We start from the raw sequence: 23,934 nt of genomic DNA, 5'->3' as shown, positions 1-23,934 counted from the left end.
AGAGAGGAAAAAATAAAACGAGATGAAACCAGAGAGGGAGACCAACCATAAGAGACCCTTACTCATCACAGGACACAAACTGAGGGTTGCTGGAGTGGAGGGGGGTGATGGGACGGGGTAACTGGGTGCTGGACTTTCAGGAGGGCAGTGATGTCATGAGCACTGGTGTTGACTGATGAATCACAGGCCTGTACCTCTGAAACCAATAATACATTATATGTTAATTTTTTAAAAAGCTAGGTACAGCATAGTACATAGAACAAGCTACCATTCATATATAAAACCATAAAAATGAAAATACACATTTATTTCTTTAAAGATTTATTTATTTATTTGACAGAGAGAGAGAGCACAAGCAGGGGGAGTGGCAGACAGAGGGAGAGGGAGAAGCAGACTTTCCCCCAACCCCCAGCGGGGAGCCTGATGCGGGGCTCGATCTCAGGACCTGGAGATCATGACCTGCACCGAAGACAGACGCTTCACTGACTGAGCCACCCAGGCGTCCCAAAAATACGTAATTACATAAAGAAACAATGGAAGCATATTTAAACCAACAACGGTGGTCACTGGAAAGGGCCTGAGTAGACGGGGAAGGCAAGCAGTAATTGTTTTTTTTTTTTTTTACTGTATACCTTTTTCTTTTTTTAAAAAAGTCATCTCTACCCCCAATGTGGGGCTCAAACTCACAACCCAGAGATCAAGAGTCGCACCTTCCACCGACTGAGCCAGCCGGGCGCCCCTGAATAGCTTTTTATAGTTGATCTTTGAAGCACGTGACTATTACCTATTCAGAAATTTAAACAAATGAATTCCCCTGGTACATAAGGAAACCTAAGACATTTTAGCTCATATATTTCCCTTCTTATTTTTCCTGTTGAGCTCACAGGACTAGGAGACACCTCTAGGACACAGGAGACTAAAACGGAGTTCCTCAGAGGTAACCAGAATAAAATGTGTACGTCAGTGTGAAACTGAGGCCTCCATTTTCATTTATTTTTTAAAAGTAATTTCTGTCCTCTACAATGTGTTATCTGACACACCCACACCCACACACACTCGCACGCACGTGCACTCACGCATACGCACGCACGCACACACTTGCGTGCACACACAGCGGACCTGAAACGGACAGAGAAACAGGGATCGCTGCCGAACATAATTTTTTTTTACAAAGTTTAAAATAGATTACATTTCTGTGCTGTTCAGTCATTACACAATGTACAGACATGATCCATTTAATGATTTATCTTCCCCAAATTGTTAAACAATGAGGATTTTCTATGAAAGAGGATACGTAAACGCTTTCGCTTTAGAAGCAAAGTACGATTTCCTGCAAAATCCAACCTCAGGCATACATGTTGTGTTTATGTATACTCCTTGAGAAGACTACAGTAGCAGTGCATAAGTTCGTTCTATAGAAAGATCTGGAAGACGATTTTCAAGAGACTCAATGCATTGTGCTGTCAGATAAAAATCCTAAGTCAAAAGATCAGTTATTATGACAATTAACAGCTGAAACTGCATATATATATTAAAGATCAGAAGAGGCTATAAAGAAATGTAAATAGTTGTGCTTTGGGGGCTTTTTTTGGTAAAGTTGTTTTAATAAATAGAAACTTACAAAATGTCTCAGTGACTGATATAAAATAGACACATATCAAGGATTTTCTATACTTGGCTTAGAGTTGAAAGGTGAAAAACATCTCCACATACAATACCCGGCCTCTGGTAATCCCAGTCTGGGCTAGTTGCTGACAGTCAGGCAAAGGGTTAGGAAGAAATGATAAAGTGATTTTTCTCCTCCTATTAACATAAAGCATGATCCTGAGGTAAAGCCAGGGTGAACCAAATCACTGAACAAACGCCTCCCTTCCTTTCAAAGTCTTAGACCAAACAGAGGAGTCGTGCTGCTTCTGTGAGGGTTAAAGAAAACCCCAGACGCTTGGCGTCTGGACCACAACCTACTCTGTAGTTCACCAGAGGCATCAAATATGTCTGGTCCTCCGGGAGATCCTAGCATGATCCTCCACACTTTACACTTTTTTCGTTCTTTTTTTCTCACCCTCCACACATTAACGGCAAAACTTACTTGAGAAACACCATGGCAAGTGTTTATAATGACAAGAGGACAAGGTATAATTTACATAGTAACATTGATGTTTGTAGTTAGGAAATAAATGTCTTTTTATGTTCTGGCTGGTCAGTTTGCTCTTTCAGGCGTTTCACTTGGAAGAACATATGACCTTAAGAATCAAAGTGAATTAGAAAAAAAGATGAGAAAATAGCAGATGTTTTAATTAAAGTCTCTTGTGCAATAGCTTTAGGTATAAAAAGAATTTCTTCAAATAATTTCCTAGGTGTCACTCAGAAGCATCCTTGCTGTCTGTAACAGAGTGTGCTGGAGTCCTTCCAATAAAATTACAGAGTAATTTAAAATATATATTATACTTTTGCAATTATGGTAAATCACTCAATAGTTTGTAGCATGTTAATGGAGTGAAAGAGAGAGAAAAGGCAGTCCACATTCATATTTGCAAGATAAATTTACTTCAGAAGTCAACTGAATTCCTTGCTCATGTTCTAAGTATAGCCATTGTGATAAGACCTGAAAGAAAAAAAAATTGCAGAACAGTTAAAGCCACGCACTTTACAAAATCTTCCGTTCAATAAGCAATTGTTTAGATCTCGATGGACAAATAAAATACAGCACACAGACAGGCACTCTAGCAAGAATTCAAAGTCAGTTTGAATTTAGTTGATATTATACAGAAGAAATCCAATTTACAGCAATGGGCAGTCACGGGATAGATTTAATTAAATCACTAATGTCTGGCCGTAGCTAATTTTTTAACCATCAAATATACCTCCCGCTTGATCCGGTCACATCAGCTATAAGACGCGACATTTTAAAGTGTCAGTAAAGCCAGCCAACTTCATCAAGAAAAACATGTCGAACCTATTTGTATCCCAGGGCTCTAGGACCACAAAGAGACACAGGATTCCTTCTGGGCTTGTCTCTTTCGAAGAGACTCCATACATAAAACTGTAAAAATTTAATCATGTAAGAATATGCTCAGTCCTAAATAAGTGGTAAAAAAAAAAAAAAGTGAGTGATAAAGTACTGAGGAGAACAATCACGTAAGACCAGGGCAGTCAGAAAAGCTGCCCCAAAAGGTAAAGCTGAAATAAGCCTAAACGACGGACAGGAATGATGAAGAACGAGATCAGCAGGCATTTCAGGCGCAGGGACGGCAAAGCGAGACAAGGAGCTTGACCGGACTCCCCATGAGCTTTTTGGGGTCCCTAACGAACCTCCCAGGCTGTGATCAAGGATTTACAGAGGGAATCGGCGAGATGAGATCGGCTCAAAGAGGTCTCGGGGTGGAGAGCCTCAGATGCCCAACTACGGAGTCATACTTCCTTCGGGCCTACGGGGCATCCCTGACGGCTCCCGAGAAGGGGGTGGCAGGGGAGAAACCAAACCAGAATGGAAATTCATCTGCCAGCAATGCAATGGAGCATTTGGCGGGGGGGGGTTAAAATAACGGATTGGGGGGGTGGGAATAGGAAGAGAAGGGGCACAGATGGAAGGTAGCAAGTCAAACTGAGAAGACAATTTTGAAATTTAAGGGGAGCATAGGGGCGCCTGGGTGGCTCAGTGGTTTAAGCGTCTGCCTTTGGCTCAGGTCATGATCCCAGGGGCCTGGACTAAGCCCCGTGGGGCTCCCTGCTCGGTGGGGAGTCTGCTTCTCCCTCTCCCTCTGCCTCTCCCCCCTGCTCGTGCACGTTCTCTCCATCCAATAAATAAGTAAAATCTTTAAAAATAGTAAAAATTTAAAAAGAGAGCATACCAAGGAGTACTGAGAGAATACTGAAAAGAGTTGGCCTCTCAGAAGAGGTGACAGGAGACTACAAAGACAGTCAGTCATGACTGGAACCCTAATCCCTGACACATGGCAGGGACTGAGTCACTGTTTGTTCACTTTAACTAATTACAAGATTTCAAGCGAGGATAACTGAAAGAAAATCTGGGGACTGGTTTAAAGAGAAAGGTTCACAGTGTTAAACAAGGCTGCACTGTCCACCTTTATCACTGTATGCACTTTGTCTCGGTGTTTCCCCAGGATCAATTCCTAGAAGCAGAAAATGCTGGATCGTGCAATACACGCATTTTATACACGCTTTATACCATCGCAATTCAGCAAAATGAAAACAACTGGCTACGGTATTAGGTGCTAGATCCATAAGCCACAAAGAACTCATCGTAGGGGCGCCTGGCTGGCTTAGTCAGTAGAGCATGTGACTTTTGATCTTGGGGTCGTGAGTTCGAGCCCCACGGGTGTAGACAGGACTTAAATAAATACATTTAAAAAGAAAAAAAAAGAGAGAACGAAACGTAAGGCAAAAATCAAATCTTAAAATGCACTTTACCTCAACACGTGCTTTTGAAGCAATCTTACCTGTTTCTCTAAACAAACAAACATAACAAGCAAACAACAAAAAACAAAAACACAAAAACCCCTAAACCAGCCCCAGTACCGCCATTACCCGTACCCACGTGATAGCACCACGACCACCTCCAGGCCTACACGCGGCCCACACATGTCCCGCACGCAGCTTCGGCACACTTACCTAAGATATAAGCAGCCACTAATTTCTGATTCACACTTAAGTGGAGGTAGAGAGGCACGAGCGATTCCACATCCCCCAGCGTAGGAAGCATCAGAGCTGCAACGCACACCACTCCCAGGAGGACGACTAGTAAGCTAGGTCCTGAGACAGCTCTGTTCTCTGTAAGAAGACAAAAACTCCTGAGCCTGCTTCTACAAATGCCCCAAGACCAAAGTTCATTCGCATGTACTGTCTACCACTCACCAGGATGCGGGTTTTGTCTTACTCCTCTGACTCTTTGCCCATCATTTCCATGCCATAGGGACGTATCTGCTGGACTTATCTGGAAGCCCATAACTTCTCTGAGTCATTACAGAATGGAATGTTGAAACGGCATTGTGAGGTAGCAAGTTCCTACCGAGAGGTCACCACCCCTCCCCTCCCCCCACCTCACCCCAATGAGTAGGAAGAATTCAAGCAAGCAGCATGTGTATATGTTTATAAAATATACAAGCAGAATTTGTAAAGAACGGGCTAGAAATAGAAATTGAAGTTCTGATAGTTTCTTCCTGGACCCCAATGGGTGGCTTCTGTCTTCCGCCATTTTGGAGCCTGCTGCCTTCTGAGAGCATCTGAGGCAGACAGGTTTGGTCCTAATAACCGTAGCATCCTGCTACTATTTTTGAAAATAGTTAAAAGCAGCAGAAAAGCACTACTTGAGGGTTTTAAAGCTACCTTTCGGGGCACCAGGGTGGCTCAGCTCAGTCATTAAGTGTCTGCCTTCAGCTCAGGTCATGATCCCAGGGTCCTAGGTTCGAGCCGGTGACAGGCTCCCTGCTCAGCAGGGAGCCTGTTTTTCCCTCTCCCTCCTGCTCGTGCTCTTTCTCTCTCGCTCTCTCAAAACACATAAAATCTTAAAAAAAAAAAAAAAAGCTACCTGTGAAAACTCTTGTCCCCTGCTCTCTTCCACTTACAGCAAAGAAGGAAGCAGAAACAATATCTGGCAAGTACTATGCTAAATGAAATAAACCAGTCACAGCAGGCCAAAGACTGCATGATTGCACTTAACATGAGGTATCTAAAAAACAGTCAAACTCAGAACCAGAGAGAAGAACAGTGATTACCAGAGACCGGGGGGTATGCTGAAATTGGGAGTTACTAATCACGGGCATAAAGTCTCAATTAAGCAAGGCCAGTATGTTCTAGAGCCCTGCTGTACAACGCCGTGCCTACAGTTAACAATACTGTATTGTACACGTGAACATTTGTGAGTGGGGTAGATCCTGTGTTAAGCGTTCTTACTACAATAAAAGAAAATTTTAAAAACATTATCAAGCCTGCTATCCCACAGCGCTCGCTGTATGTGTGCCATATTCATACCCGAGTTTTTAAGAAACCCGGTAACAGCATATTCTGTCAGACAGCTTTTCCCACTACCCTTCTTTCATTAAAAGGAATAGCCAACAGCAACACAATCTTGTGTTTTATTAATGAAATAACACTGTTCATTTTATTATTAAATGCAGCTTTTCTAAATTATTAATACCTTAGCTGTTGTGCGAAGTTTAATTGAGCCTTGCCAAAGCCAGAGAGGTGAAAACAAATTCAAATTTTATAGTGATTATTGCTTGAGACAAAACAACAGCATAAACACCTAAAAACAAGTCTTATTTTGGTGAGTAAATGAAGTATCTTTGCATTTACATTTGCTGCAGACGTAAGCGTTAAGGCAAACATTTACTTGTGACAATAAAGAGAATTTCAAGGAATTTTCAGTATTTAGAGAAATTCCAAAGACATTTGCATCGATGCTTGAAATTTTTCAAGGAGGAAATGGCTTTTCTTCTGATACTCCAAGACTGTTGTAAAAATTTTATACAGCTATAGAAACAAAGGTTCCTTATCGGTCTCACTGTCCTAGAGAGAACCCTGTTAAACAGCTTGGTACAGAACCTTTCAGATTTTACAAACAGTCACATAAACATGTAAAAAAATTTTTTTTAACATAAATGAGACCATAATATGCATACTGTTCCATAACTGTTTTTTCCTCTCAGAAATATATATGAGCCTCTTTCCGTGTCAATGTATAATCATCTATCATTCTATCAGATCCTCGTAAAAAAAAAATGCCTGCCTGGCATCGCACCTTATGATTATTCATAATTTAATCCAATCCCCAACTGATGGGCTTTTAGGTCATTTTCAATCTTTTATTATTATAAACAATAATAGAGTGTAATTTTCTTAAGCCAGAGGGCACGGACTCAAAACATTGCCTAGACATAGCAGTTCATTAGTAATGTAATTAAGACAAACCCAGTAAGATTCAGCTGCATCTTTTCAAAACAACTTTTTAATAACCTGGGCTTTGGTATTTTGTTAAAGTATGCTCTGTGGGTTTCTCTTAAATTTCTGTTAAATTAAAATATATATATATATATATATATAAATGTACTTAGACACATAGACAAGGTCTGGAAAATAACACGGAACACTTATATAAGCAGATCTGTTAAGTGTGTGGGATTGTAGGTGCTGTTTTCCTTTTTGAATGTTACTGCTATGGCTTTTATAGTACAATCAACTCGAGCAGAAATTTCTCATTTTCCTGCCTTTAGATACATTTATAAAAATACATTTATAAAATCTGAATCTTTCACGATCTAGCCTCTGACCGTTTTCTGCCAAGTTCACAGAACCTCACAACACTATCTAATAATCACTTCTCTAAAGGGGTGCAAAAATAATGACATTTCAAACATCCCCCCAAACAATCTCGATTCGTTTCAACATTTTAGTTCAGAGACGCTTAATGAAAAACCACAGAATTTTACATACTGGAAACCACACATAATTTACTATTCATTTAACAAACAGAAGCGACAAATACCACTTTGTCCGCATAGACTAAATCAGGCACCGTTAGTACTCTATTAAAGAAGACAACTTTCCTCAGTTTCCCGCCACGTGATTAGAAACATGGGGGTATGGGGCGCCTGGGTAGCGCAGTCGTTAAAGCGTCTGCCTTCGGCTCAGGGCGTGATCCTGGCGATCCGGGATCGAGTCCCACATCAGGCTCCTCCGCTGGGAGCCTGCTTCTTCCTCTCCCACTCCCCCTGCTGTGTTCCCTCTCTCGCTGGCTGTCTCTCTGTCACATAAATAAATAAAATCTTAAAAAAAAAAAAAAAAAAAAAAAAAGAAACATGGGGGTAACTCCCGGCACACTGGACATGTGGGCCAGGACTTCATATGGGGCTCTACTGCGGTATTGCTCCTGCTCTGAGGAGTGGCCAGAGCCATGGAAACCTTGTAAGACAAAGCAAAGCAATCCAACGGACCCTACTGGACGAGAAGTCCAGCCCTCCTGGTGAAACCCACGCACACACTAGTCCGCGCTGGGCACGCCGCCTATGGCCGAGGATGTGAGACTTAAGGAGACAAGTAAGGTGCCTGCCTTCATTGGGCTTCCTGACAGGGATGGCTTAGAGAGGGTTTCTCCCCAAAACAGAAATCACCTCATTCATTTACCTACTTCGACTTTACAGTTAGAAGAATTCTCTAATAGACTTCAGATGCCAAAGGTTCACTGTCCAAGGAAAGTAAGAATACAATGCTCAATTAATATACACTGTAATTATTTAGCCTTTTAGGATGATTTTCACCTGAATTCTAGTAAGTTTTAAAATAAAGGGAAAAAATATATAAAACTAAACTTTCAATCCTTATTATTGGGGGGGGGGGCTATTACACTGGTCTCTTACATACAGAAATGAGCCGATGGCCATTTTCCTTTAAATTACGAATTTAACATCAAAAACCAAATACTCATTACATGACTTTTCTTATTCTAGAGGAGGCATCTTAAAGGGGGAATCTTGCATTTCCATAAACACGTAGAAGCCAACTTCACAATACTGACTGGAGATCAAAGTGACATTTACCAGAGACTCTCTTTCAGCTTCAAAAGATGTAAATCTGGTCCTACTGGTCAATAACAGTTGCTGAGAAGAAGCAATCTACTGGCTACTAGCTAGTCCCTAGTCTTGGTATCACCAGAAAATCTGGGCACTCCATACATGGACGGAGAAGACTCTTGCCCACAGTAAATCAAAGAGGCATGACTCCCTGTGTTACCCAAATAAACACTGTAAGATGAACAAACTGATAGGGATCTGTGAATTACTGTAATGACAAGTAGATTTGTTTTTAATTCCTCATAGTGTTGCAATTTCAAGGACAGCTGCTATCACATTCATATATCACTATCAAAAAGTTTCCATGTTTTTCTATGGAAAATTTTATCTTCCTCCTCTTATAATGGGGTTGGAAGGAGATAATGAGACGTTAAGAGGGAGGAGGAATGACGTCCAAAGAGTTGAACACGAGGATAGTGTCAATGTTGAAAGAATATATCATAACACTTCTGAGTATCTAAGCTGGAAGGAAATGAGGAATGGAGAGGGATTCAATTAATAGCCCACAGGGGATATTATAATCTACTTAGTTTAATTAACTTCAACTTTAATGAGATTTTTTTTTTCAAAATAATATGAACAGTGCACCAAGCTTGGCCTATTGCCAAACACAATCTCTCTCCTTCTTCGAACTAATTAAATGAGAAAGGATACGGGAAAGTCACAGAAACAAAAGTATATAATTGCCAAATTGTGCTAGCCTTCAAAAGTACAGGGGGCTGCATTCTCGGGTCGACACACTTCACAGGCAAGAGCAACACTCGCCCTCTCCTTACAGCCTCGGCGGCCGAGAGCTTCTCTGCCCATTTCAAGTCCAACTCTAGGCCTCTTGCTCGATTTTAGGTACCTGATCTCTAGTTCGGTTCCGTTTTGAAGTAGTTAATTAGGTGGAAAGTGGCAGATCATTTTTCTAGTAATGATTCTTAGCTCCCTGATGATTTTCCAGTTAGAAATGCGTTAAGAGCGCCAACGGGCTTTAAAAGCAACCCCAAAACTACCTGGTTGAAAGGACTGCTCAAAAAATAAACTTTCGGTTAAATGTTCCTTTATCCTTTTTTCCTCTTCTTCCTTCTGTTGTTCTTTTGCAGATGGGAGAAGAATAGCCACAACCTCTTTCCTTCCTAAAGCCTTCCTCTGGCTTTGCTCGGAAACTTGGAGGCGGAACTTGTCTTTTACGCCATAGTGACAGGATTGAACATCTCTATGACGGATCACACTGAAAACATTAAAAAATAAATGCCGTTTAGGTTTCTGGGGGCCCGTCAAACAGAATTCAGCCTGAGATTTCATACAGGAGAGTATTAACTAACTGTAACCAAATGCTCAAATATAAAGTTACTAATGATGCTTAAAAAAAAAGTCACAGCATAACCCAGAAGGAAATGGGTGATTCTAAAATATTTGATGAAAACACATACTCTACAAATAGAATAAAAATCTAAAGTAAAAGAATTATAGGTAAAAAAAATTCCTTTGAGCAGGACTTTTTTTCCCCCCTTGAGATCTGCGGGCAGCAACAGTTACCAAAGTCTCGTGGATTTCTACTGCCGCTTATTGTTGTGCGAGTAAGAAACCTCACCTAGCCTCAAAACTGAAAGTCCGTGCTCGCAGGTAAAAACAAGCAACTGAGTAAGTAAGTAACCAGTATGACCAATGCAACAGAAGGCTAACAATATACTTCTGTCTTCCTCTGAAAAGAATATAAAGAACTCGCAATTTTACGAGAGCGATCTACAATTCCATTTATCTTACTTCGTTCTTAATAGAGAACACAAACCAATTAGGTCAAAGATAACACATTTATTTGGCAAGAGACTGCATTTCTTTGGAATCGTCCTTGCTTATTACGTATTGAATGAAAATCAAACGAAACCTGTGAAAACACGTCCTCCAAAGATGCATCATTTTATGGCTACGGGAGGATGAAAATGTATTCAGGAGAAAACACTTCTGTGTCTCATTGTCATAGGTTTAAACAATTACAGTTTACTTGGTAGCTTAAATTAAGAGCTGGTCAATGAATCCATCTGGTCACCACTAGCTCTAAAGTGAAAATTAAATATGAACAGCTTGAACAAACAATCGTTTATCTGACACTTAATTTCTGACGAAATTATCTGGAAGAGCTCAGATAACACACTTGCTTCCTGTTTGTAGAGATTAGCTTCCAGGCTTATTAGCCGAATCATTTCAGATGAACTTACATTACCACTGTTCTGTGAATGTAGTATTATTAGTTTCCCAAATATCACTATACTAGGATGTTCCAAAGAAAGCTAAATTCTGTTATAGCTAGAGAAATTTAAAGGAATGAGTTAGAACTTGACCTTCATAAGCGATCCCACTATAACTACGAACACGGCAATTGAGGAGATGTTCACGGAAAATTAACACACAAGTCAGCTCCAGCATCGTGAAATATTACTAAGGATTTGGTCAACCTGTTGAGAATCTTAGGGGCTTCTTAAAAATTGTGACAGACTGGGGCGCCTGGGTGGCTCTGTCGGTTAAGTGTTTGCCTTCAGCTCCGGTCCTGATCCCATCGTCCTGGGATCGAGTCCCCAGTCGGGCTCCTTGCTCAGCGGGGAGTCTGCTTCTCCCTCCGCCTGCTCTGCCCACCGCTCCCCCTGCTTGTGCTCTGACAAATACATAAATAAAATCTTTAAAAAAAATTGTAAGGGACTGGGGCGCCTGGGTGGCTCAGTCGGTTAAGCGTCTGCCTTCTGCTCAGGTCAGGATCTCTCTCCGGGTCAGCTTCTCCCTCCCCCCGCCCCCGGCTCATGAGCAGTCTCTCTCTCAAATCAACAAATAACCTTTAAAACACAATAAATGAAATTTTAAGAAGAATTGTGAGAGACTAAAACTTCCAACAAAAATTCAAGATGTAATAAATGCCGAAAGTGGGAACGGCTTCAAGACGAGATCCTTTTCAAGTTAAACACATAAATATTGACACACTTAAAACATGTTACCAGGAAGGGATTTTGACTTACATGTCCACACAACACTGAGGCTTTACTGCACCTGCAGCATCAGCGACAACATACTTATTCGGAGTAGTACACAAAACTGAAAGAAAAAGTCACAATGGCCATTAGTGTTTTTTAAAAATTAGTTTCTACACGTAAACAATTAGTAGGGACTAGTTACAATCCATAAAAGAGACCTGGGAGACTCACCTTTGAACTTTAAGGCAAACTCATAGGGGTTATACAGAGTCAACACTTGCTTATGTGTTGACTGGTCATCTGCATAAAATATTAGCTCCGTGGGAAACACAAAAACAGGAAGATTTCCTTCCACTAACTCTGGCTGTCTTTTTTGTTGATGCATTGGCACTGAATCCCCCTTGCTGCAGCTTCTGTTTTTACAGTCTCAAATCTATTTTGGACTTTTCTTAAGTCAGTTAGTTAAAAACTCCAAAGCATTTTGGCAATCTAGAAAGAGAAGAAGAGAGAAGGAAATCGAATGACACCTGTTTTCATTTGCTGTCCCTCCAACAAAAAGCATGTTCAGCTTGCATTAAAATAGCTCCCCAAACCATTTAAAGAGGCCTCTGGACTTTTCCTCGTGGCTTACTTATACAGCTTGTTCCAAACTATGCCAAGAAATTTACACATGCTCCTTTCACACTCAAGATTTCAACCTATGATAAATTACATAAATACTAGAATAAAGAAGTCTTTCTACCTCGGATTAATCACCCTGTTTCAAAGAGGTGAGATCAAAGGGCCATCACTCTTTTTAAAACCTCGGATTTCTTAAAAAGTAGAATAAATTAAGTATTGTCACATTTGATCTTATGTGAGCTACTCAGAATTCTCAAAGGCTAAAAAATAAAAAAAATAAAAAAAACAAAGTAAGTTTCCATGAGTTACGGGAGAAAAACATGAGACTTACTTTTACACTCATTTCCACAATGCCTTAGTTACTGCCTTCTGGGAGCACGGGTGGGAGAGTTTTGTCCTTTTTTCTACCAAAAACCCAAGACAAGCAAAAATGTCTTGAAAGGAAGCCGAATATCTAAACTTGTTAAGGAGTCCTTGGGAGTTTTCGATGAAAATTCCAAGTCAGTCCGTAGGCAAGTGGCTCTGTGCCTGCCCCTCCTACATCGAGCACACAGGCTCCAGGAGAACTATTTTCTTCCAGCTTAGAGACCTTTTGGATTCCTTGTGGAGTTCTTGACTATGTTGTGAATAGCTGGAGCTAGCAGAAGTCTGACAGGTGTGATGTTGCTGTGTTTATTTCCTAATCTAATTTTAATCAACAACATTCTTATTTAGCGAGCATCCTACGAATGTGGCTTCTGAAAATGCAAAGCTAAAACAACACGATCCGAGAAAATGTCTGATTTCCACTTTGTAGATGACACCTTTAAAATAGGCCATGCACCATTTTCTACTTTGTGTTCAAGCTCCCACACCTTCAAAGAGCAACATAACACAAGATTGAGCTGTTTGCTTTTACCAGCTATCGGGGGCTGCTGTGCGACTCTGCTTGAGGCCCTCCCAGCTTTTATCAAGTAAGATACCGTATAATCACATATGCAAATTTTTATTTTCTTTCAGCTGAACACCTGTTATAAGCCAGGAACTATGTCAAGAGCTGTGCGGAGATACAAACACGAATAATCCACAGGTCCTGCCCTCAAAAGACTCAAACTGAGGGGCGCCTGGGGGGCACAGTCGGTTGAGGGACCGACTCTTGGTTTCGGCTCAGGTCACGATCTCAGGGTCGTAAGATCGAGCCCCGCATCGGGCTCCCTGCTCAGCGGGGAGCCTGCTTCTCCCTCCCCAGCCCTGCTCATGCTCACTCACATGCTTTCTCTCAAATAATTAAAATCTTTTTTTCCTAAGATTTTATTTATTTATTTGACAGAGAGAGAGAGACAGTGAGAGAGGGAACACGAGCAGGGGGAGTGGGAGAGGGAGAAGCAGGCTTCCCACTGAGCAGGGAGGCCGATGTGGGGCTCGATCCCAGGACCCTGGGATCACGATCCGAGCCGAAGGCGGACGCTTAACGACTGAGCCACCCAGGCGCCCCTCAAATAATTAAAATCTTAAAAAGAAAAAAGAAAAAAAAAAGGCATATACTTCTGGGGGAGGGGCACAGGTAGGAAGGGCCTTCTGACCGAGGGAACAGCATATGCCAAGGCACACAGATGTGAAGGTGAGGCACAACGCTGGCAAGATTATCACCCACGAGCTGTCCCAGATCATCACGTTACTTCCTATCCATGTATTTTACAGGACCCGTGCATGCAGCTCATGACAGTGTTGGGCTGGGGTTTGGGTTTTTTTGACTGAGCTAAAAAGGGCCTACTGACATTTTTATTAGTAATAACATGTAATATGTGTATTGTTCATAACAGATTGCAAACTTTTTATTAATTACATATACTGAATTAATTAAGACATGCAATGCTTTTAGCACTTACTGTAGGCCAGGCAATGTTCTAAGTGTTTGCTGTTGTTATTAAATTAGGAAGAGACAGAGACAAATAAAGTCAGCAGGCCTCCCGCCTGCAGTCCAGCATTTCCACTCTAGCTAACGAACTCTCCACTGTAATACAATAAGACTAAGATTATTCTGAAGAGCATCTGATGGAATCATTCTAATTTTGAGTTTTTATTTGCCACATATTTCTTTCTTTCGCTAAGGGCCATACACATTTCTATCTGGATAATGTGCTCTCAGAAGTCTGGTATATTTTTCTCAACAGAAAGTAATTAGCTCTATTACTTTCTTAGTAAGCTTGGCTATCAGAAACACAACATCCGAGTTTGCCATCACTAAATAGTATTCAACATCTCATTCTAAAACATTGTTAGGATGGGAATTTAGGGGCGCCTGGGTGGCTCAGTCAGGGAAGCGTCTGCCTTTGGCTCAGGTGATGATCTTGGGGTCCTGGGATCGAGGCCCGCATGGGGCTCCCTGCTCAGCTTCTCCCTCTCCCTCTAATCCTCCTTCCTGTTTGTGCTCTCTCTGTCTCAGATAAATAAATAAACGCTTTAAAAAAGAAAAAAAGGATGAGAATTTAGCTTAGGATAAAAGGTGGCATGGCATCTCTGATTTCTGGAAAACAATTTAGTCAATAAATGGTAAAACCGGGCATCCACCTAGGGAAAAAAAAAAAAAACTAAATTTATCCCCTATTCCTTACAAAAGTCCAAAACTTTATTAGGGTAAATTCCAAATGGATCAAAGTTTTAAATGTAGAAAAAGAAAACTGTAAAACACTAAGAAACCATGGGAAATCTTTTTCTTTTCTATCTGAGGCTTTCTAACCATCAGAAACCAAAAAATTTTCATAAATTTGACTATCTAAAAACTCTTAAAACACTGCATGGCCCCCAAAAAAGAAAACCATCTAGGCAAAGCCAAAGAACTTTTTCAGTCACAGGCCAGGTCTACTTTCCCTACTAGATGTCGAGGAAATACAAATAATATGAAAAAGCACTCATCGTAAAAACGAGCAAATGCTACAATATTTTCTAGAAAAGGACAAACTGTTTTTAAACTTCCCAGAGGACGGAGAACTGCACTCGCAAGAGAAACACAAACGAAAGCTGCACTGAAATACGTGTTATTACTCGCCAGATTGGCGAGAGTCAACAAGTCTGAGAGCACGTGGTGGGAGGCACCAGGCACGTTCCTACCGTGGCCGACAGGGCTATAAATTGGCGCGCTGGCTCCACCTGCCACAAGTAAACACACACGTCCTCGGATCTAGAGATTCCACCTCTAGGAATTCAGCCGGCATAAATATCCCTCTTGTGTGAAATCCCGTATGTGGAAGTGTTTTAATCCTCAGTCCCGAGGAGTAAATACAATGATTTATGGGAGGCACACAGAACAAAGCTTGGCACGCGACAAGGGTTAGCTGTTGTTGTCAACAAAGAGTGGAAACAGCCCAAACTGTCCCTTCATAGAGGGGGTCATGAGATAAAGGAGGCCAGAGCCATTCGCTGGGAAGCCGTCAAGAAGAAAGAGGAAGCTCTGTGTCATGTAGGTATGGACGGACGGGCAGGTGCAGGGCTACGCGAGAAAGGCAAGGTACATCGCGGAGTCGAGCACGCCACCACCTGCGTGGGAGAGAGAGGGTTGCCGGCCCCGGGTAACCTCCGGAAGGATGGCCAGGGCTGCCCCTGGAGAAACTAACTCAGCGGCTAGGGACAAGGGTGGAAGGGCAGTTTCCTCTGGATACCTTTTTGTATCTTTTGAATTCAGAACCTTATGAACACCTATTCAAGAGTTTTGGGTGTGTGTGTGTGTGTGTGTGTGTGTGTGTGTTTAAGTCGAATTAAACAACAACTCCTCCAGGGCCTAATTTGGAAAAGGTGCCAGTCTGGAAACTCAAGAAGGAATTTAGAAACAATGTGTGAAAAATCTCTGTTAATTGCATTTTCCAATTCATGATCTGTTAATAACATGGAAAGCCTAAAACGATGTGTTAAATGCCATGATTTCAATTCTTTAAAATCATTTTAGATGCAACAGAAACTCATTACAGTGAGAAAAACAAAGGTTTAAGAGGACTTGCAAACTGAGGGAAAGGTGCATCTTTTTGTTACCAAGGAGCATGACACGGTTTACACAGCTGACTGGGAAGTCAAAATTAACCACACAGAACAAGCACTGAACTCGCTTCCAGCCTTAAGGGGGAAGGTCGTTGGCACAAGTCAGAGTAGAAATTTCGCTAGCTTTCCATAATGGTTTCGTAGAGAATTCGTATTCTTTTCATTTTGAAGCTTTCTCTTTACGAGTTGAATACATACACATTTCCCCAGGAATTGTGAATAAATAGACTGTCTATCCCCCGGTCACCGTTAACGACGGGTTTCATCCATTTTGTGCAATTTATTCTTTCTTTTTGTATCCCTGTTCCCATGTCTCACTTATCTTGGCTAAGATATCAATCGCCTCCTGAACTCCGAATTAGCACCAGGTCACGGGAGCAATATTAGAGATTCTGCCCGCAAACATAATGAACCGGGACACCTGCCTCTAATGGATGGTTTTCCGGAGACCAACACTTTCTCTTTGCTCCTGTCCGTACTGCAAAATGACAAAAGTGCAAACATTCTGGGGAGAGATTATATACTAAGCCAGTAAAACCTTACTCCAAATCGGTTTATGAGGTTGCTTTCCAAAAGTCAAACACACACCAAGTCGAAGAATGTGAGCTCCCAGCCCTTCTCATTTTACTTCTGAGGAAAGCAGGCCCAGGATAGTTAAAGGACTTACCCAAGGTCATACAAGGTGCCGGTGGCAGATCTCTGGTCTCCAGACTCACACTTCCCTATACGGTACCATTTCCTCCGTGTCTCATTTCAAAAGTCCTGCCTGTGATGCTGTCACACTGTCACACATGCCCTCGTCTCTAGAAAGGTCCCTGCTTTTCCAGGAGAGTTCTCAAAGGATGATCCAAAATTCAAGTCTTGATACATGTGCTTCCTTTTCCGTTTTTATAAAGAAAAACAATGGAGAGACAGTTTCACTTACTAAGACGGGCGTGCTTTCTGTTCCTGATTATGAAAGACCTACGGCTGTCAGGAACCACCCGTGACAGCACTAGTAACCAAGGTTTATCTCCTATTCTACCTCTCCGGACACCAAAACGTCCCTTCCTTCAGCGCCTCCTTCAGATCTCCCCTTCGCCGTCCTCCTCTACTTCTCTCATCTACACGATCTTGCTACTTTTATTACATTATCTTTTAACGTACTTACTGTAGTGACTGAATATTCTGGCATTTGTTCTGTGTGGATTCATTTGGACTCCCCAGACTTCAAGCATCATGCCATATTGTTTTTCTGTGGGGTTTTTGGTTTTTTCTCATCCTGCGCAGACCCAAGCTCGGTGTTAGGCACTTAGCACATACTGAGCTTATCGGCTTGCCTACAGGTGTTGACAAGTAACGGTTCCCTCCATCAAGGAGCGTGCCCCTTCCTCACGGCTGAACACACGTTGTCCATGGAAGACAGGTAAGGGGGCCCAATTAAAGGGACAGTCAATCTATGGGAGCTGCTTACCGTGGGTCGGAGTAAGTGGAGAACAGAGAAGCCGCACTCCCAGCTGCCGCTCCCCACCCCTCCCGTTTCCCCCTCATCATTAGCCCTGGCTCCTCAGTGCCCAGCTGGGCTCCAACGTAGCCCCACCTCACAGGGACACAGTGCCGCTGGGAGCTGGTGATGCGGGAGCCGCCTTGTCCTTTCCCTCTGGACCAAAGGCACAGAAATGCAATCGTGAATGAAATTTCAGGGGGCGCCTGGGTGGCTCAGTCATTAAGCATCTGCCTTCGGCTCAGGGCATGATCCTGGGGTCCTGGGATCGAGCCCCGCATCAGGCTCCTCCGCTGGGAGCCTGCTTCTTCCTCTCCCGCTCCCCCTTCTTGTGTTCCCTCTCTCGCTGGCTGTCTCTGTCTCTGTCAAATAAATAAATAAAATCTTTTAAAAAAAGAAAAGAAAAGAAATTTCAAAGAAAATCTTATGTGTGTGCACCACCTTGTGACCAGTTTGCAAACTACTCTCTCTCTCTCACACGCACACACGCGCACCTACACACATGAAGTCCTCACACTTTCCACCATCAGTCCAGGGAGACCAGGACCCCAAAATGTGATCATTTTGTTTCCCTCACTTTAGATTGACCATAAGAAGGAAGAGATCAGACTCCGAGATAAATGGGAGTTTCAATACCTTTGCTCACCACAGATTCAAAATGGAGATTTAAAACAGAAACAAAGCACTTTGAAAGCATATTGTCATTTGCCCTCCCTCCTGCCTTTTTTTTTTTTTTTTTTTTGGAAAGAGGCTGCAAGAAACTCAAATGAGATAAGTGGTCCTTGGGGATTCTGGTGCTGAAGGAGTTTCAAGCCTGAAACAGCTAAGGACATCTGAAGTCCAGATTCCCCGGAAACGGGTGACCCATCTGCTAGGTCACAGTGCACCAGCTCCTTACTGCCTCTCCCTACCTCTTGTGTTTACTCTGATTAGAGTTCCCAGCTCCACCTCCGGGCCAGCTCCCTTTTATCTGGGCACAAGGACTATCTCCTTCCTCCATACTCGGTGTGGTCTGCCAATGGCCAGTGAAATACTGAACAGTTAAGAGCAATAAGTTCTTCTGCTTTAGTCTATTATTCAACCTTCCCATTTCATCGGCTCTGCTCTCTTCCTCTTTAAATCGCCAGTATGGTCTATTAGGATTTTTTAATGGCTGGTATAGTCCTAAAGTCAAGTCTTTCAGGGGCCGCCTGGGTGGCTCAGTCGGTAGAGCGTCTGCCTTCGGCTCAGGTCATGATCCCAGGGCCCTGGGACTGAGTCCCGCATCGGGCTCCCTGCTCAGCGGGGAGCCTGCTTCTCCCTCTTCTGCTCCCCCTGCTTGTTCTCTGTCAAATAAATAAATAAAATCTTTTAAAAAGTCAAGTCTTTTGCAAGCAAAGTTCTAATGTCCACTTTATAGGTTCAATCATTCGTTGTGCAGTATTAGGCCTTTTGGTTTCTACACGCTTCCTAGGTTTTTCATGTAAATTGATGTCTTACCAATGGGACTGACCTGCTATAAATAAAGTGATGACAGGCTATTATCTATTCAAGAAGGAAAAGTTGAGTAGTGTACATTTTAAGATTTAACAAAAATAAGGATGCCCTCCAGCAGCATCAGTTTTAAAAGCATTTTTCTTAAAACTAGTTATTTCCCATCTTTGTTTCATAATATCTCAATGTCTTCAGGTATTTCAAGATGAATGTGCGATTCTCAAAGCAAAACCCGTATGAACTCATTACATGAAATACATGTTGTGGACGCCTGGGTGGCTCAGTCGGTGAAGCATCTGCCTTCCGCTCAGGTCATGATCCCAGGGGCCTGCGCTCAAGCCCCACTTCGGGCTCCGTGCTCAGCGGGGAGCCTGCTTCCCCCTCTGCCTGCCGCTAACCCTTCTTGTGCTCTCTCACAAATGAATAAAATCTTAAATAAAATAAAATAAAAAATGAATACGTATGTCGCTACCTATGGCCCTCTCCAGAGTTTCAGAATCACAAATTCATTCACGGAACATCAACTGGGCACTTATTATGTGCTAGGCCCTGTGCTGAGGAATATGGAGAAAAGATGAAAACATTGTCTCAGCCCTTGAAAAACAGTCTAGCAGGAAAAACAGATATACATGGTAATTAGGATATGATGTGACAAGTGTTAAAATGCTGGCAGATAAAAAAGCTCTAGGAGCATAAAGAAAGTGCCAGGCTGCCTTAAATAGGAGTTTGCAGTAGGAGTGGAGAGGGGGGTGAATTCCAGGAAGAAGATGTGTAGAAGCATGAAAGGGACTCTTAAGATGAGCTCTGGCACTGCACATGGTTAAAAAATAGGCTGTATGGAGGAGTGGCGAGAGATGGTGAAAAACCCTGGAAGCCAAGTTCGGGGGTGGAGATTTGCTTCTGGGTGCCAGTGATTCTCAGAATGTGGTACCAGACCAGCAGCAGCAGCTTCACCTGGGAACTTGCTAGAAAAGCCAATTCTTGGGTCCCAGGCTAGACCTGCTGCCCCAGAAATCCTGGGGTTGGGGCCCAGTCATCTGTGTTTTCACAAACCCTCCAGATGATTCTAAGGCATACTGCACTTTGAGAACCACTGCGATGGGGAACCTCTGAAGGGTCTTAAGCGGAGAAGGGACTGGAAGTAGGAATCTCATTGCTGCTGACCAGTAAGTGCAACACCTGACTCCAGAGGAGTGACAGGGAACAACCAAGTCACCTTCAAATCAACGTGGCATGAAGTGAGGGCCTAGATGAAGGCAGCAGGAAGGGAGAGGAAACCAATTTTAGAGCTGTTTTACAGGTGGCCCAGATTCAATCAGGTGACAGGATCTATCCATACAGAGGTGTGACTGCAAGGGTTTTCACATAAAAGCTGTAACCTTGTCGAAGGTAACAACCACTAGGTGTTTTAAGAAAGGAGTGTTCCACACGGTCCCTAGAAAGAGGGGGGAGATGGAGCACAACGTCTGTGTTTCCATAGTGTCAGAAGCAAAGGGAACCCCGGGCTCATCCACGAATCTTCTGGTCAGCTTGGCAGTTCAACTTCTCACGGAAGTTAGTCAACTGGCGCTCATATTAACATAAAAATCTTTTGTGAGTTTGGTTAGTGTGAATCAGTCCTTGAGACTGACAATTTCGGGGTGTGCTGGCAAAATGAAAGCTCAAACGCTGCAGAGCGGAAAAAGGGCACTGGTCCTGGGGATCTAACCAGCGCACTGCCAAGGCGAGACCCTGCTAGAGCCTTCTTCTCATCCTAACTCATCACTGGTCACATAGCCCACTTTATTCAGGAAGAAGCTGGGATGAATGAAAGAATCACCCCAGGGGCGCCTGGGTGGCTCAGCCGTGAAGCATCTGCCTTCGGCTCAGGTGATGATCCCAGGGGTCCTGGGATCGAGCCCCGCATCGGGCTCCCTGTTCAGCGGGAAGCCTGCTTCTCCCTCTCACACTCCCCTTGCTTGTGTTCCCTCTCTCTCTGTCTCTGTCAAATAAATAAATAAAATCTTAAAAACAACAAAAAAAGAATCACTTTGTACCATGCCCTGAAGGTTAAGAAAGTCAGGTGTAACTGTTCTAATTTTGGAGGCAGGATTTAGCTGAGGCAATCTTCAATTTCCTGATCAAGAGGACAGAGGGGCCCAGGTCAACCCATATGGCTAATTTACCTAATGAGAATTCTGCAGAGCACAATCCCTATTCCTCTTTGGATTCTGGCTTGCCTGTTATGGACTGCATGTTCTCCCGGCTGACACCAACAACTGGACTTATTTAACCACCTCATTTTGTCCAAGAGTAGTTCCCAATCAAAAACTGCACTATTTTACGGAATTGGAGAGCTATAAGGGACCGTGGAGATTAAAACAAAACTTTTATATTATAGATGAGGAAACAGAAGGCCTCAAACAGTAAATCACTTCATCTATTTATTGTAGGGCAAGATTCTCTAGAATATTCCAAGGTGGCAAAACAAGATTCAGAGCAACACAGATCATCTGCCCATTTAAATTTTAGACAATATTTTAAATTCCTCTATCTTCCACCTTAAACATACTAAAAACAGAAAAAGAGTAGCAAATTACTCACTTTATTGGGCTACTGGAGGATGGGGAAGCTTTTCTTGTAGTTTCTTAATTGTTTTTCAGGAATTAGAGTAAGGGGCACCTGGGTGCCTCAGTCCTCTAAGCATTTGGCTTTTGATTTTGGCTCAGGTCATGATCTCAGGGTCATGAGATCGAGCCCCACCTTGGGCTCCATGCTGGGTGTGGAGCCTGCTTAAGATTCTCTCTTCCTCTCCCTCTCCCCACACCCTCTCAAAAAAAAAAAAAAGAAATTAGAATTAAATGTCAAAGCTTCAGGAGAAAACAATTAAAAATAAAAAATTGGGGAAGAAAATGTGCACGGAACAATTTAGGGGGAGAAACATGCATTATTTTATAAGCTATTTGTTCTGTTTTTGGTCCTCACCTACAAAGGGGTAACTATACTGAGTATTGTCCATTACATCTAATTATATATTACATGTAAAGGGAATCTGTCACCACCATCCCTTACAGACTTGAGAAACTCCAAATTTTCAACTATCCTGGTATTTGAGTAAACCTTGTATTTTGAAAGTTCTAGAAATGCTTCAAAAACTATTTTAATCTTGTATCCTGTTTGAATATGTAGACGTGAACAACTTGAAAGGCACATTTGGCCCCATTTCCTGTTTTCCAAACTTCCCACTGCTTTCTACCACATATACATGTAATCTAGAAGTTGGGTGTCCACTCCCTGGTTAATATCCTGTATACAGCATTTTATAGGCAGATTTCCAAGCACTTGAAGGAAACATGGACAAGATTTCCATCAGCAAGAATATATTAAATTCCAGGTGTGCCCTGGCTGAAACAGTAGACTTTCCCCCTTCTCTCTGGAATTCACATTAAGAACGCAGTGCATTCCGATAGAACAGGACTGCTTTTTAGGCACGATCCAAAGCATCCCATTTTCCATGTCTGCGTTCATCTCTTTATCTCCCTCAAAGGTCAAAAATCCGGGACCGCTTTCATTTAATATGTTGCCCTCTCGCTCCCCGAGGTGAGGTCTCTTGGATTCTACTGGGGCAGAAAAGCAACTTCAATCCCGAGAGGGCAGATGTCACTTAACTTTACCCAGAGGGGAAACCGCGGAACAAGGAATAAGGGCTGGAGGGCAGGAGAGGGAGTGTGAAACGGTCCGTCCTAGGACTGGAGCTCCACCTGACTGGGGCCCAGCCTTCCCAGCCTTCGTCCCCACACCGGCCGGCTCCATGTGAAACCGGTCATGTGAGCCTGTTTACAGCCGAGCAGCTGGTGCAACCATCAGGATCCGTGCAGAGGTCCAGGAAGGGGGACGGATGCAGGCCACGTACCCCCTCCACCCCCGGCCACTATTCCACGAAGGCGTTCGCTCTCCCTGTCTGCCTCGCCACCCCACTTTCACCACCCTCCAGCCATCCCGGGACGCCTCGCTCCATCCCCGCCGATTTCCTTCCAGTTGCTCGCCGAGGGGGAACGGCTGGGCTGGGGGAAGGAGTGAGGGCGAGGACGGTGTCACCCCGAATGGAGAGTCAGCCTCCCTCCCCTATAGCCCTCCTCGCCACATCCGCCAAAGAGTTGTCCCTGGAGTCTCATCCCCGGGGCAACCGAACTCTGCCGGGCGGGCACCGGGACGATCCCGAACCTGCTGCCTCCGCCCGGGCACCGGAAAGGCACGCACGGGCCGGCCGGACCCTCCGGCCGGGCTCCGCGGGCGACGGGGCAGCTGACAGTCACAGATGGGGCAGAAAGCGCTCCATCTGCCCGCTCCCCACCTCCCACCCGCAGCCCGGCGCCGCCGAGCCCCGCCGTCAGTCACAGAGCCAAGCGCGGGGGCTGGGTACAGCTCAGTCCCTGCGCGGGGTCTCTCGGCAACGTAACTTCCACGTCTTCCCGAAGTCGGAGGAAGTGGGTGACGGGACGGTGGGGGGACTCTCACCTCGGCAACACCGGCTCCTCGGAAAGCAGCTGCGACTGCTCCTCCGGTCCTTTGTCAGCGTCTCTAGGCTGCACTGCCTGCTGGGATACGGGAGGACTCAAATGCCACCTCTCTCCGCCCTCGAGGATGAGCTGCGGTTGGCGGTGGGTGGGAAGAGGGAGAAGAGGTGGAGCCGGGGGCGGGGCCGGGGGCGGGGCCTCCTTCCTGCCACCTGGCCTCTCGGGTTTCTTGCTTCTCCGAGCTCCGAACTTCTTCCTGCCGTCCAGGACCTGTCCCTCCTCTCTCCTCTCCCCTCCCCTCCTGCCGCCCTTGG

At 43.7% G+C, this 23,934-nt stretch overlaps 1 protein-coding gene across 7 annotated transcripts; it reads right to left on the bottom strand.

Moving 5' to 3' along the window:
* Window positions 1-304: 304 nt before the first annotated feature.
* MOSPD1 (motile sperm domain containing 1) lies at window positions 305-23,744 on the bottom strand. Of its 7 annotated transcripts, XM_048213689.2 has the most exons (8): window positions 23,622-23,743; window positions 17,748-18,013; window positions 16,836-17,045; window positions 11,768-12,025; window positions 11,582-11,657; window positions 9,587-9,804; window positions 4,633-4,791; window positions 305-2,605 (listed from the first exon to the last, which is right to left on the bottom strand). In XM_048213689.2, exons 4-8 carry the CDS (start codon window positions 11,919-11,921, stop codon window positions 2,574-2,576), a joined length of 639 nt encoding a protein of 212 aa, XP_048069646.1. In that variant the 5' UTR covers window positions 11,922-12,025; window positions 16,836-17,045; window positions 17,748-18,013; window positions 23,622-23,743; the 3' UTR covers window positions 305-2,573. The 7 variants fall into 7 exon arrangements, with proteins under 7 accessions (XP_048069646.1, XP_048069647.1, XP_048069648.1 ...); XM_048213690.2 differs by having other exon boundaries at window positions 16,836-18,013; XM_048213691.2 differs by lacking the exon at window positions 16,836-17,045 and having other exon boundaries at window positions 17,622-18,013.
* Window positions 23,745-23,934: the final 190 nt, after the last annotated feature.

This window comes from Ursus arctos, chromosome X (assembly GCF_023065955.2).
Source record: "Ursus arctos isolate Adak ecotype North America chromosome X, UrsArc2.0, whole genome shotgun sequence".
Classification (NCBI taxonomy): domain Eukaryota; kingdom Metazoa; phylum Chordata; class Mammalia; order Carnivora; family Ursidae; genus Ursus; species Ursus arctos.
This window is presented reverse-complemented; position numbering and strand designations above follow the sequence as displayed.